This window comes from Telmatherina bonti (genome assembly GCF_933228915.1).
Source record: "Telmatherina bonti genome assembly, chromosome: 7".
Taxonomy (NCBI): Eukaryota; Metazoa; Chordata; class Actinopteri; order Atheriniformes; family Telmatherinidae; genus Telmatherina; species Telmatherina bonti.
Window position 1 is genome coordinate 35143259 of NC_136625.1, and position 14502 is coordinate 35157760.

The window sequence follows — 14502 nt, forward strand, 5'->3', positions numbered from 1 at the left end:
TCATTGAGAATTTTTTTTTATCAAACAATGTCTAGAAATAAAGTTTTTCTGGGATAGTTTTCATTCTGCTGTGGTGTAATTGCAAAATTTTCCAGCTACACAAAGGCAAAAGTTTTGGATTTTCTTTACTTGTAGAAACATCAAGAACAATGAAAACTAAAAGTGTTGAGATTATTTCTGTTTTTACCCCTCATCTGATAAATCATTGCATATTTCCCTGTTTTTCTTGCAATATGCAAAAAGATAAGAGTTTGATGGAGACATTTTCAGAGGATATGCTCTGTAAAACCCCCAAAACAAGGCACTCATCACTGCTGCCGCTAACATAACCACAGACCCCAGTGGAGCTCACTTTCTACACAGTGCTGCTAGTGAAATGTAAAACACAGGGTGGACACAGAAGTTAAAGGGGGCAAATTCTGTGCTCCTTTGACAGCAGCAGGGGTGTGTGTGGAGAGGTGGGAGTAGAGTAGAGACGGAGGAGGGGAGGGCGGGGGTGTTTGGGTGGCAGCCAAGTGACATGCCATGACATGCTCTGAGGCAGACGTATGAAGACGTGGAAGGCATAAGATATCATACATCACTTCCAAATACACGCAGACACGTGAGCATGTTTATCCAGTGTTATACATGTCAGACGATGGCTCCAGGGCATGACAAGAAACCTGTCTCTTCCTGCATTCGGGAGGCTTCACAACATTCAGATGCAAAATGGATTTATCAATTGGTTTTCTTTATTTAAAAAGAAAGTTTTAATAAACTCAGTTTGTGTTCGATGCGTCCCATCGTATTTGAGGCATGGCTATGCTCCTTTCTGACAATAAACTCAATCATGGCAGTCTAAGCAGTTCTTGAGCTCTGACTGGACACCAGTGGGAGCGGTGGGGGGTGAGGGGAGCAGGAATGCTGGAGGCAATTGCCTCCCCTAACTCTCTATGCTGGGGTCAAAAGGGAGTTGGTCATAAACGCCTGGACACCAACAGAGTCAGACCTCTGACCAAACAGGCCTTGTTTCGCTCTCTGCAGCCACTAATGTCAGCTGGTGGATGAGGCCTCGGCTGTTTAAATTTACAGCACAATGTCATTCTGTGTCATGACACAAAGCCTGTATTCATCCAACATGAACACATAACAAGACAGTAATGGAGCATTTTTAGCATATGAGGCAAAGGAGATTAAATAAAAGATCTCATCTCGACATAATCCGTTTTCTAAAGTCTGACACTCGCTACGGATTGTCGTTGGTGACACACCTGCAATCATTTCTTCAACAAGATGACTTCATCATGTGTCACAATTCATAGCAATAATTATGAGTGGCGACAGCCCAGATGCCATTTTTACTGCTGAACGTGTCTGACAAGCCCAACAAGAAGATAATACACCCTTGGCAACATGGAAGGCTATTCTTTTGCTTCTCAGACAAAAGGTCAAATGTTCAACCAGGTTTAAGACTCTTTAAATCTGATTAAACCTGCAGATTTGTGTCATTTTAATTAAAATCCCACCTGTAAATTAGGATTTTTATTTAAATATATATATAAATCATGGTTGTTAGGGGGAAGAGTACATGGGTTAATTATTTTCATTTAAAGATTTCAACAGTTTTTTGCTTTTTCCATTCATGTCCTGCAAGGCGTTTTCAGCCGCTCCAGCTAAGAGACCTGAATGAAAAGGTCTGGAATGTACCATTACAACATAGGGGGGTTAACGTTGTCATGCACTCTAAATATCCAACATACTAAGTTACTATATGAAAAAACGCGATATTATTTTCATTTTTAAGTGTTATATTTTGAAAGTAAATATATATAATGAAACAGAGGACGTGTATTTGTTCGTAGCAGGGATTCAGCTGGAGATACACCCCCGCTTCCTGACATCGGCAGGTTGGTTCATGCTAATGTGGTGTCGCTAGCAGCCCTTTAAAGTCGCTCCACTTCCGAGATGAAGCAGAGGAGAGTCGCCATCTGACAGCAGTCGGGAGCCACCAAACCGTGTCTCCGACACTACGAAAAGAAGCAAACAGTTAGTCAGGCTATGTTAACACAACATATTTGGATTCTAGGATCTTTATGGACTCGGAATATCCGGAATTTTATTCATGTCCAGCTCTATATAGGACGTGGCGCCTGCACTAAAGCAGCATAGATCCGTTTTTTTTTCCGCCTTATTTTTCCTTTTGCAGCATTTTCTTTTAGACAAAAAACTGCAACCTGGACTCCTTTTCTAAAACAGGAATGGTTTATCCTCCTGAAGGTGTATTCTACATCGAAATGGATCAAGCACCACCAGGTAAGTTAGGGTTAAAAGCAGCCATTATCTGAACTGCGGCTATCGGAGAGTGTTCATTTCTTTCCTTTGTGCTCTTTTTTTCTTTGCTTTATCGTTTTATGTTGTTGAGAAAGTTGACAAAAGGGGTTTGGGCAGCGTTTTTTTATGGCCAGCTCCTTGGTGCTGCGCTCCCCCAGTGGCATTGCCCAGGCATGCATAGCGCAATTCACTTGCCAATTACGTAATACCTTTCTGCGGCTCAGGCGCAGTGGCTCGCCTCCTTTTCTTTTGTCCCAGCTACATATGACAAACTTGGACACCTCCGCAGTTTTAGCATCTGCTTTGTGGCAGGTTTTTCTTGCAGATGCATGTGGAAAGGGGTGCATTTTGCAGGGAACCGAGGCTGGATGCGGGTGCGTAAATGTGCGCCGCATCAAACGACCGCTTTGTTCTCCTCTGCAGCCAGCCGTGCTCAATTTGTGCGCGATCCCCCCTGGAAGTAGGCTACGGGCAAGGAGACGAGACAGCTCGTCTCATGACTCAACTCCGGCAAAACTCCCCAAGAAGCTCCTTTCTCTATTTGCATTTGTCACTTGACTTGCTGCGTTATTACATCGTTGTTAAGTGGACTTTATAGTTGAATCCTGTTAGAATCCATTTATTGCAGCCAAGTTAAAGTAAGTAATCTTAAGGTATCTGAATTAGATTAATTATTTCAAGTGTGCAATTTTACCAACAGTTAATTACGCGTAAAATAGTGTAGAAAAACTTGGAGTGCATGTTGCTGACATGCCATGAGCACAATAAGAAACGGTGTATTGTTCCTGGAAGGGCTGCATTTGAAAGAAAAGCTCTTTCCTGAGTGTAGTGTAAAGACTTAACTCGTCTATTCAGACTGTTAGTTGTTATATTAGACTATTTGGTTGTTAAATGATGTGGTTTTTCATGATAAATCTGTGGATTGTTGTTGGCAGTAAACTGGAGAGTTTTCCCCTCTGCTGCACCTGCCTTATGTTTATTTTAAAGTCAGGAAAAGAGGGGAGCGGATGGTGGGAGACAGCCACATTTTCTCCTCTCTGAGGGTGCTCTTGTATTCTCCCCTAACTGCCTCATGAAAGGCACTTTTGTCCTGCAGTGAAATATATCGCCCTTCACCTCCTCTTGATGCGGTTTGCCCTCTTTTTTTTCCTCCTTCTTCTTCTCATTTTTAAGGAAACGCTTAGCCAGAAGGAGAGATTTTTCTTTCCCTAGCTCTTTTAAGTTGATGGAAAACTTATGATCTGTAAGCTTGCAGTGATTATAGAATAGGAGGGGAGGTCCAAGAAGCTCAAAGTATCATTTCAGCCCTTTTTTTTTTTTATCTATGTCATGCAATTCAGAACAGCGCCAAAGGCGATCATTAAAAACTGGACTTTGCAAAAGAAACAGGGCGTTGAAAGCCAAGACTTTCTGAGTTATTAATATAAATCCACAAATGAGGGCTGCATTCCCCCTGTCACTGCTGACCACACTCATGATTTGCATGATTTGGCAATTTGACATGTCTTGGAAACATGCCTGGACTTGCCCTCAGATCTTCCATCATGCAAGGGTGTCTCAGTGTGCATTAGTGAGGATATTCAAGTGGTCATGCTGTGACAGACATAAGCCTCGCAGATTCCTCTCCAAATGTTTTATATTTATTAATTTTTCTGTCTCTTTTTGTGCGTAGCTCTGCCTCCCAGGTCAACTAAACCAGTGATGTCCACAATGAACAACAACTGCCTTTCTCCCCCTGTGTATCCGTTACAGGATGCTGAATGGTATTGGGGAGATATAACTAGGTAAATGAGCTTAAAGCTCAGTTATTCTCACAAAATCTATGTTTGGATTGTTTTTGATTATGGCAATGAGAACCAACAACTGAATCCCCACAGGGACGAGGTTAATGAGAAGCTTCGGGACTCGCCTGACGGCTCTTTTCTGGTGCGTGACGCATCCACAAAGCTGCAAGGAGACTTTACACTGACATTAAGGTAAGCTGAAGAAAAGGAGTGTAATCCCTCCAAACAAAGCATCACCAAGCCTCACGCTACATTTTAGACTAATCTAATTGTGTGACTGTGGCAGGAAAGACGGGTTAAACAAGCTGATCAAAATTTACCACCGTGACGGGAAGTACGGCTTCTCGGACCCTCTCACGTTCACATCGGTGGTGGAGCTGATTTGGTACTATCAGCAGCATTCGTTGGTGGAGTACAACGCCACACTGGATCTGATGCTCACGCATCCCGTGTCCCGCTTCCAGCAGGTTAGCGTCGTTATGCAGTCTTCCCAGGAGGAGATGAAGTAACATGTTGAAGAAGCGATTCAGGTGACAAAGTGGAAAATTTTTCCCCCTTCAGGTGAAAGAAGACAGCGTTGATGTGGCTGGGAGGAAGCTGAAAGAAGTCCACAATCAGTACCAAGAGAAGTCAAAGGAGTTTGATCGTCTTTACGAAGCCTTCACAAAGACCTCGCAGGTTTAAGAGCCATCTTTTAGAGTTTCTACTCACAAACTCTCCCTTGCTTCTCTGAGAAGGTCCCTGACAAGATGTGTTCTCTGACGCAGGAGATCCAGATGAAGCGCACAGCAATCGAGGCCTTTAATGAGACGATGCTGATCTTCGAGGAGCAGTGTCGTGAGCAGGAGCGTTACGGAGAGGAGTTTGAGAGGAACAGTCTTTCCGATGCCGACACAGAGTTGGAGAGGTGCTTACTGATGCAATGCTCCAAAACTAAAAGCGTCGACTCGTTCGGCTCCTTTCGTTCAAACCTCGCCGTGTCTCTTTTTTTTCTTTTTGCCCCCTCAGCTTTCTGATCAATTATGAGAAGCTGAAGTGTCGTCTCGGCGAGATCTACGACAGCAAAATCCACCTGGAGGAGGACTTGAGAACACAAGTGGAGGACTACAGGGAGACGGACAGGAAGATGAACAGCTTGCGACCAGACCTCATCCAGCTACGCAACATCAGAGACCAGTACCTCAAGTAAGTAGGTCATCCAAGCTGTCATTTACAGTCGATCTTCCGTTTATAACTCCTGCATCCTGAACTCCTTCTCTCCTCTCCTTGCAGCTGGCTTAATCACAAAGGTGTGCGGCAGAAACGTATAAACGACTGGCTGGGGATACACAGCGACAGCCTCGACGAGTACGTCTGCGACAAATTCTTGGCGCTAAAACACGGGATAATTAGAAGCAGAAATGATTCAATGCTGCTTGTTTTTTCTTTCAGCACGTACGTGTTGAAGGGAGACGAGAAGAACTTGCCACATCACGATGAGACGAGCTGGTTTGTCGGCGAGCTGAGTCGGTCGCAAGCGGAGGAGATGCTCCAAGGCAAATCGCCTGGAACGTTCCTGATCCGCGAGAGCAGCAAGCAGGGATGCTACGCCTGCTCCGTTGTGTAAGTGCACGCCAACGTTCGGGGGAATGCAACGCGTAAAGCGGCTGACTGACGCTGACTGATGCATCTTCATTCCTTTGCAGAGTGAATGAAGAGGTCAAGCACTGCATGATCTACAGCACGCCGCTCGGATACGGCTTTGCCGAGCCTTACGACGCGCACTGCTCGCTGAAAGACCTCGTGCTGCACTACCGCCTGCACTCCTTAGCGCAACACAACGACGCCTTGGATGTCCGGCTGTCGCACCCAGTACACGCCAAAGCCGTAGCCACCGCCGCTGCTTCTCAGCGCACAGAGGAGCACAAACTCTTACAGACTCCAAAACACATGTCGGGACTCCCGCCTGCAGCTCCAGAGATGTAACCCCCCCACTGAGAAGAGGCAGCGGAAAGAGGACGTGTTTGCTGTATGCTGCGAGAACGTCTGCATCAAAGGTGCATTGTGTAAAATGTTGCACTACAGTGATTCTATCGGTTTCGTGGACGGGAAGAAGTGGGACCGGAACTTGAATGTCAGCTTGACTGTTTAAGCTTTCCAGCTAAATTTTACACTTTCACGTAGTGCTGTTTGTTGAAAAGCACCCCCCCCCCCCCCCCCCCCCCCCCAAACACACACATACACCCCTGTGGATCCCCCTGTTATTTCTGTTGGAGAAGCTAAAAATCTGTTTCCCCACATGAAAAGTTAGTCTGTTTTTACAAATCTGACCAATATGTTGTCTATATTTGGTCGCTTCTGCAGATATACGAGGAGGGGAGGGAGGAAGAGGAGAGAAAAATGGTGCTGTTAACATGGCCGATTAGATTATATCAGTTTAATGGGCCAAACCATTTTTTTTGAGGGAGGGGGGGTTGATAAAAATGCCACGTGTGAATATGTTAAAAGTTGTGCCGCATCTCAACCATCTGCCCCTTTCTTAACAGACGTTCATATACAGTGGATAATTATGTAGCATTAACATACTGTAGAAAAACCATCGTAAAAGCATATTCAATGTTATACCCATTGACCAAAGCACTTAATTGTGAGCAAAACTACATCCCTGTTTAGTGTGGTGATTGCATTTGGGCAAGGGTAGGCCAAATTTATGTACACCTGCTGATGTGCTGATCAAAACATAATCTGAAGTACTGTATGTTATATTCTGTTACTCAAAGAAATATAAGCTTTTTGTATTCTATATATATTTTTTCTATAAACATGCCACAAGATGAAAGCTTGAAGAAAGTGCAATCCAACAGTATTTCTATTGTTGCAATGTGTGACGATAATGACGGCGGGGTTGGCGAAGGGGTGGAGAAGGTGAAGCCGCTACGCGAGGTTGAGGTTTGAACACGAAAATGCACTCCCCCCCCCCCACGGTGGTGTCGGTATGATGTGGCCTCCGATGTTTGTGTGAACTGCCAGAGGCCCGAAAGTATCCTGCCTCCATTTACTTGAACTGTGGCATTGCTCGAGCTATGAATGTTTTTTCGTGACATGCAGCCTACATAGCTTCAGAGGAAAGGAATCCACGTTGAACTTGGCACATTTTTCAACTTTGAGGACAATAGACACTTTGTATAGAGAGAGATACCGTTTAATGTATTTCTGACGTTGGTTTGTGGAAGGAGGTTGGTGAAGCCTCTTGAAAAGTATGACTCCACTGGAGGACTGAGGAAACTCCTTGGGTGAAGCTGAGCAATGTGAGATCCTGACCTTTTTCATGCTGAAAGACAATAAACTGAAGAGAGTTTTGTCAACTCATGCAGTCACTTGTCTCTTTTTTTTTTAAAAAAAAAATATTATTAAATCCTTCTTTATAGAATAACAAAGAAAAAGTCCAAAAAAAAAAAAAAAGACGAGTTAAACCGTCTGGCTGCAGTGGAGCCGCTGTGGTTTGATGAGCTTATCTTTGGGTCAGCACAGATAGAAGGCGAGCGAGGGCACCAGAGGACACGCTGTCGACAGATGGAGGAAAAGGAAGTGATAAAGACAATGGCAGGATATGTGCAGGCTCTTTCCATACTCAGTCAGAATGACCGACCGCCGCTAAGTCACCAGTAAAATATGCATCGGACCTACGTCAGTTCAGAAAAACAGCCGCCTTCTTTAGATGTTCCCCTGAAAGGAATGCAGCCCGACTTTTGCCACTTGCTAGCTTAATTACATCGCTTTTTTTTTTCTTTAAATCAAGCAGTTAACTAATTATTACTAATAAACTGCTCCAAATCCACAGACACGTGTGAATATTTCAAACACAGATGATCACGATGACCCCGAATGGCCTGAACTTCGGGCCTCCGTGACTACAGCAACAGGTGGCCTCTTTCAACCATCACATAAGGACTGTGTTAGATGAGGATTAATGAGGTGCAGAAGGCAGGGATGTACTAGAGAGAGAAAGAGCCTAAGTTCCAGGCCACGGATTACTCCCTGTTACCTGTGTCAGCTTGGAGGGCTCTACTGGGATTGACCATATGCACTGTAGGTAGATACAAAGAACTAAATGTACCAGAGCTGAGTCACTCTGGATGCGTGATTCAAAGAACAGAGACAGAGTGGGTAGAGGAATGTGTGGGGTAGACAGGCAGGAGTTACTCAGAAAGGGCTCCGTCTCCAGGTTTAACTATTATGAGCTACTTTCACAAAGTTGGCGAAAGATGTTTTTTGGAGGCTTAAATGTCTACGCTTTAACAAGATGCTTACTTTAGCAGGGTCCAACCACTATCATACATCTTAAGCCAGTACAGTGGGATACTTCAACAATTACCCAGTACATACAAAGCTAGTTTCACCGATGTCAGTACCCATAGTGATACTTTTTAATAACTGAGTTGGAAGCATCAGAAAATTACTGTCTGAAATGACAAATCCAAAATAAATGAAGTATATCTGCACAACTACAAGGACTGTAACTATGACCTTGGTCTCTACACACAACTTCGGTATGTGAGATTACCACAGAATTATCAGAATCAAGATGTGTGTTACTGTATCAGAGTACATTCACCTGGAACACAGTAGAAAATGTAAATGTTATCTCTTCCGAAAGGAAAACTGCACTGATGTCAGTGAAAACCAGGAGACAGCAGCCCAGTTTATCTAAGAATGAGTAATGTCCAATGAGGAACTGTGCAAAAGTAGAAACTAAAAGTGAGGCTGAGCTGACTGACTCATGTTTTAATAGAGGTGTTAAGCAGGTATGTTAATGATGAACACATCTATCAGCTGTCAGAGTCAGGAGAATCCAGCAATGGACCCCAAAGTCACCTTAGAAACACCTTGAGGATCCAGAAAGTAGGAAAGCCCAACATAGTATATGATAGGAATGGAGAATATTTCACTGTAAAACCTCCTCCATCTCCATGGAAACCAGCAGGACCTTCATGATTCATTGCAAACAAGGGCAGCGCAACAGGAGACACATTAGCAGAGATTTTTTAGGTGGATGGAAATTTTGGACCAGGGAACAGCTAAATTAAGACATGATTACTTATTTTATGAAGTGTTTTTGCCACTGTTTAGCTGCTAGCTGGGAGAGTTTTCATCCTGCAGTGATGAAATAAGACAACTATGTAATCACGAGAGTTTCTGCTTTCTCGTGACTCCTCGTTTGAGTCGAGAAATTAGCAGAAGGACATAGCTGTTTTGTTACATTCCCATTTGATTGCTAGGGGTTTGAATTCTAATAAATTCATGTGGCAATGCTAGGTAGAGTCTTTTAGCTTAGTTTTTCCCAGTCAGTTTAGGATATGTAAAGGTCTTATCATAATTAATGCTTTCTCAGTTGGTTAAAAAAGTAAATGACCAGTTGCCCTTTGGTTATTAACTAATCAAAAATATGAATCCAACTTTATTTATGTATTAGAACTAAAAAAAAAAAAATCACATAGGACCATGGAGCTGCACAAAATCCAAATTAAAATCAGACATAACATAACATATGACATGAAGCACAAGATAACACAAAATAATAAATACGTCAACATCTCAAGAGGTGTCAGATGACAAGGAGAAAAGATGGGCCTTAAAGGGACACTGAAGACCTGTTAGCATGATAATATTTACGCTCAAAATACACAGCAGCAAAATAAAAACAACCTTCTTGTATGGAAAACACAAATTAAACAATAAATGTGCATTCCAGGCCTCGAGTGGGTAGTAAAATTTTACAACCACAGGCATGGTCTTCACAAGGACTCAGTTATGCTCCCTTACGTATGTAAATTTCTTGGTGGAGCCGAGGTGTTGAGAGGATCTGGTTTGGTGGCCTCAGGATTGGGTCTCTACTTTTTGCAGATGACGTGGTCCTGTTGGCTTCATCTTGCAATGATCTCCAGCTCTCGCTTGAGCAATTCGCAGCAGAGTGGGAAGCGGCTCGCATGAGAATCACCACCTCCAAATCTGAGACCATGGTCCTCAGCAGGAAAAGGCTGGAGTGCCCTCTCCGAGTCGGGGAGTCAGGTCCTGCCTCAAGTGGAGGAGTTTAATTAAATGTCTTGTTCACGAGTGAGGGAAGGATGGAGCGTGAAATCGACAGCCGGGTTGGTACGACATCTGCAGTAATGCAGACTCTGCGCCGGTCTGTCGTGATGAAGAATGAACTGAGCCAGAAGGCGAAGCTCTTGATTTACCAGTCAATCAACGTTCCTACCCTCACCTATGGTCATGAGCTGTGGGTTGTGACCGAAAAAACGAGATCTCGTATGCCGGTGGCTGAAAAGAGTTTCCTCCGCAGGGTGGCCGGGCTCTCCCTTAGAGATAGGGTGAGGAGCTCGGTCATCCGGGAGGAGATCAGAGTAGAGCCGCTGCTCCTCCACATCGAGAGGAAGCAGTTGAGGTGGCTCGGACATCTGGTCAGGATGCCTCCTGGACCTCCCTGGTGAGGTGTTCCGGGCATGTCCCTGCTGGAGGAGATCAAGTACATCCTGGAAGGATTACAGGCGGTCCTCGGGTTACGTGGTTCTCGACTTTTGTCATTTCGACTTTACAACGTGCATTAAATAAATGTAAATGAAAAAAAAAACAACGCAAGTTTTGAAGTTACAAGGGTCCATGCAAACTCTTACGATGTGTGACACGGAGGCTGAGATGATGCCTCAGTGTGTATTTTAATTGCCTGTACTGCTTTTCTATTAATATTATATATAATACATGTATTTAGATAGTTATTTAGTGATCAAGGGGGCAATATGGGGTGTTTAAGGATAAAAATATGATTTACATGGAATTTCGGGTTACATTGCAGCAGTAGGAACAGAAATCATTCGTAAACCAAGGATCACATGTATATCTCTCGGCTGCCCTGAAAACACCTGGTCCTTTTCCTTTCCCGTTAAGCACAGTTTCCTGTAATGGAGAGACAAATATGACTTATGTCATTTATATCTAACAATACTAGGTAGTAAGGGGGTCAAATAAAGCAAACGGAGCACAAAGAGCAGGAAAAAACTTGCACAAAATACAGATTAGCCTTTGTGTTATTAGTCCATTTCATTTGAACTGCAAGAGCTGAAGACTGTTTATCTTTATGTTTGAAGCACTACCATACTTTATGGTATGATCATCTAAATAAAACGCAACATGTCTGGTTTCCCTACAGGGCTAAAAAATGGCTATGCAATAACTTCTTTCATGATTGTTGCATTTTTTTTTTTTTTACTTCTCCTGAGGCAGTTTTAAAGGTGGAAACATAGTGAAGTGAAATGAGGATGACATTGGCACATGAAGAAATAGCAGTAAACACTAAGAGTGGGATTCAGGTTGGTACATAGAAGGTTGCATGTATTGCTAGAACATAGCTCTGTTTGGCTGGAAAAGACCTTCAGAAAGATTTAGCAGACCGGAATGGTTGTTTGATGTGAATGTGACCTCTGTGTGGAGTTTGCGTGTTCTCCCAGTGTATGCGTGGGTTCTCCCCGGATACTCTGGCTGCCTCCCACTATCCAAAGACATGCATGTTAGGTTTATTGGTTACTAATAATCACTTTTGTCCCTAGGAGTGAGTGTGAGTGTGAATCGTTGTTTGTCTGTCTATGTAGGCCCTACAATGGACTAGCGACCTGTTCAGGCAGTACTGTGCCTCTCGCCCAATGATTGTTGGGATAGGCTCCTTCCCCATGACCCTAACTGGACTAAGAAGTTATGAAAATAAACCCATGAATGAGTGTATAATTAAGAATGATGTCAGAAACAATTAAAAACAGACTGTTCATAAGCTTCTCTCTCTCTGGAAAGTAAAGAAAGGTATTAAATTAATTTAAACATTTCACAAAAAGCTTGTTTCTCAAATTCTTTCAGGACTCTAGGGGTATACACAGCTAAATCCATATCATATGTCAATATAGAGTGATGGTTTCCAACAACTTGTTGAATCCATGCCACCAAGAAATAAAGTTTGGAGAGGAAAGGAAATCCGACCTGGTACTAATAAGGTGTAGGTACCTAATAAAGTGTCAGAGATCAGCAAGCCTAAACACATTTCATGAATCACAAAGGCCTCTGTATGAAACTGGAAGGGTTATCCTCCAAAAATCCAGCAAGACATCAAAAGAGCGGTGACCAACAACCATCCCGAACAAGAAGCCGTTGGCAGAACATATGGCTGGAAATCCCTCATGCAATTACCAAAACACTCTTATGACTACAAAAAGGATTTACAAGCACTGATATTTGCCAAAAGGTGTGTTACTATGTACAGACTGTAAAAGCTTCCAAAACTTTTCTGCCCTTTAACTTCCTTAGATGGAAATAAAGTCTTTGGTCCTGAATATAAGTCTTTCTTTGAAATCCAGTCACCTCACTTTTCTATTTGCTGTAACAGGATTTCTAACCAAGTGTTGCATTCCTTTGAATATAAAACGGAAGCCTGAAAAGGTCATGTTGGCGCTTTCCTACATTTCTTCACTTGGAGCACAGTCCCACCTGGCAAGGTCTCCAAGCTATTCACCACAGTGCCACTTCCTTTAACGCCAACACTCCTAAATCTATGTAAAACCCAGCCCCCCACATATTTTTTCTTGTTTGTTTTTGTTGTCTTACTCATTTATACTCTGTGTTTCTCTCCTTTCTTTCCTTTCTATTTCATTGTCAGAACACCTCAGCCATACAACTGCCTCGTTTAAATTCATCTCACTTTGCTTTATAGTTCTCGATTTAAATGAGTCCTGACTGGGTGAGAGGGGGGTGGCAGGACGAATTACCTTTGGAGTCACGCCTAAAACACACACACACACATACACACACACACGGCTAAACTGTCTCCCAGGCTTTCAGAAAAATAGGTTTTCGCTTTCAGTTTGGAGCAGCCAATCCCATCTCTCCTCCCCTCTGTCTCCGTCCGTTTCCACAGCTTCACGCTACTCGACCAACCAATCACAGCCCGAGTATGTGCTGAGCTTCAGCCAATCAGCGACCAGTTGCTATGTTGGAGGCAGAATCGATAAGGGAAGGTTTTTGGGTTTTTTTCCCCCAACCTTACTATTTTTTTTTAACTAGCTCACGTTATAGCTGGCTTATAGGCTGAGGGCAAGAGATCCTGTTGCTTCCCGAGTGGCGAGCAGGCTACAAACTGAACCGTTAAACACACCAAAGCCACATTTTGTTTGGTACCAGTACATGTAAAAGTTTTCTGTATGCTGTTCTTGTATCAGCTCGAGCTGTTGAGGTCAAAGAGAATAAAGCTTTACAACCGATTACAAACAGATGCAAAGTAAAGACATTGATGACAACAAGGTTATGTTTTATATACAAGATTATATCATTTATATGTTCACCCACTTAAACTTTTTTTTTTTTTGACTGCCAATGGAAAGAAAAATCTGACAGAAATGGTTAACAGCATCAGTGTTAGTCAATACTTTAATACTCTTCAAAAACAGACAAGGATTAAACTAATCTTCCAAGAAAATATTAATCCATATATTTCCCTGCTGATCCAGTCATGCCAAGCCATTAGATACATTTTTTTTTTAAAATCACTTATAAAGATTATTCTCTGATTAATCAGTTATGAATGATACAGGCACTGATCATATGAGCAATTTTTCATTAACATATTCATTTACAAACCCAAGCCGTTTGTTTAATTGCATCTCTGTGTTACCTCTGGTGACAGCGATCTAACTAACGAGCTCAGGTCGAACTGAAACAGGAGGTGCCACTGAGCCAATGTAATACTGCTTGTTGACAAATCATTTAGGAGAATTACCAAACCAGATCTACAACTAAATCAGATTTACAGGTACCAGCTTAGGTATGGATTGGAGATGATCCCGGCTCTTTAAAACAGAAAGAGCTGGATACCACCACCGCCAGTGTAGATAATTTCCTCTGAAGTCAGTAGTACATGTGTTGTGGTGTTTCTAAAGGGGGAGTTATACTAAATCCTTACTGATTTTTTTAACTGTATCAAATGAAGCACCTTAGCTTCCCTCGAGCTCTGAGGACAATCTCATTGTGAGAGTGGAGCTCTCACATAGATTAAAAAAAGAACCAGCTGGCGCGTGGACAGGAAACTAATGTGGCACAGAAATGAAGGACAAAGCTTTAGAGTTCAAATCAGAAACACCTTGATCTGAAAGCGCATGCCGTTTGTGGACGTTGACTGATGAGGTCAGCCAAAATAGGATTGGGAAGCTCTCCTTTCCGCTAACAGTAAACCTAGCATACTTAAAGAGGGAATTGTGACTATAAAACACTGAAACCTCACAACTGAACACGAATTTTTACAGTACAGTTCATGTCAGTGTCACAGAAAGGTTCCCACCGCAGAATTAACATTTGTTTAATTTAATCTTGAAAGATTTTAATGCAGTCAAAA

General features: G+C 42.9%; 1 protein-coding gene across 1 annotated transcript; it reads left to right on the plus strand.

Moving 5' to 3' along the window:
* The first annotated feature begins 1958 nt into the window (after nucleotides 1-1958).
* On the plus strand, nucleotides 1959-7431 carry LOC306758761 (phosphatidylinositol 3-kinase regulatory subunit gamma-like). Its single transcript, XM_079244147.1, has 10 exons — nucleotides 1959-2295; nucleotides 3986-4097; nucleotides 4191-4289; nucleotides 4384-4564; nucleotides 4659-4775; nucleotides 4865-5004; nucleotides 5106-5282; nucleotides 5370-5444; nucleotides 5529-5699; nucleotides 5783-7431. The coding sequence occupies exons 1-10, from the start codon at nucleotides 2241-2243 to the stop codon at nucleotides 6060-6062; spliced, it is 1407 nt and encodes a 468-aa protein (XP_079100273.1). The 5' UTR covers nucleotides 1959-2240; the 3' UTR covers nucleotides 6063-7431.
* The last annotated feature ends 7071 nt before the right edge of the window (nucleotides 7432-14502 follow it).

Coding starts and splice junctions, on each gene's coding strand:
- LOC306758761 (XM_079244147.1), top strand. CDS start 2,241: ATGGTTTATCCTCCTGAAGGTGTATTCTACATCGAAATGGATCAAGCA. Junction 4,290..4,383: donor GACTTTACACTGACATTAAG/GTAAGCTGAAGA, acceptor TGACTGTGGCAG/GAAAGACGGGTTAAACAAGC. Junction 5,005..5,105: donor GCCGACACAGAGTTGGAGAG/GTGCTTACTGAT, acceptor TTGCCCCCTCAG/CTTTCTGATCAATTATGAGA.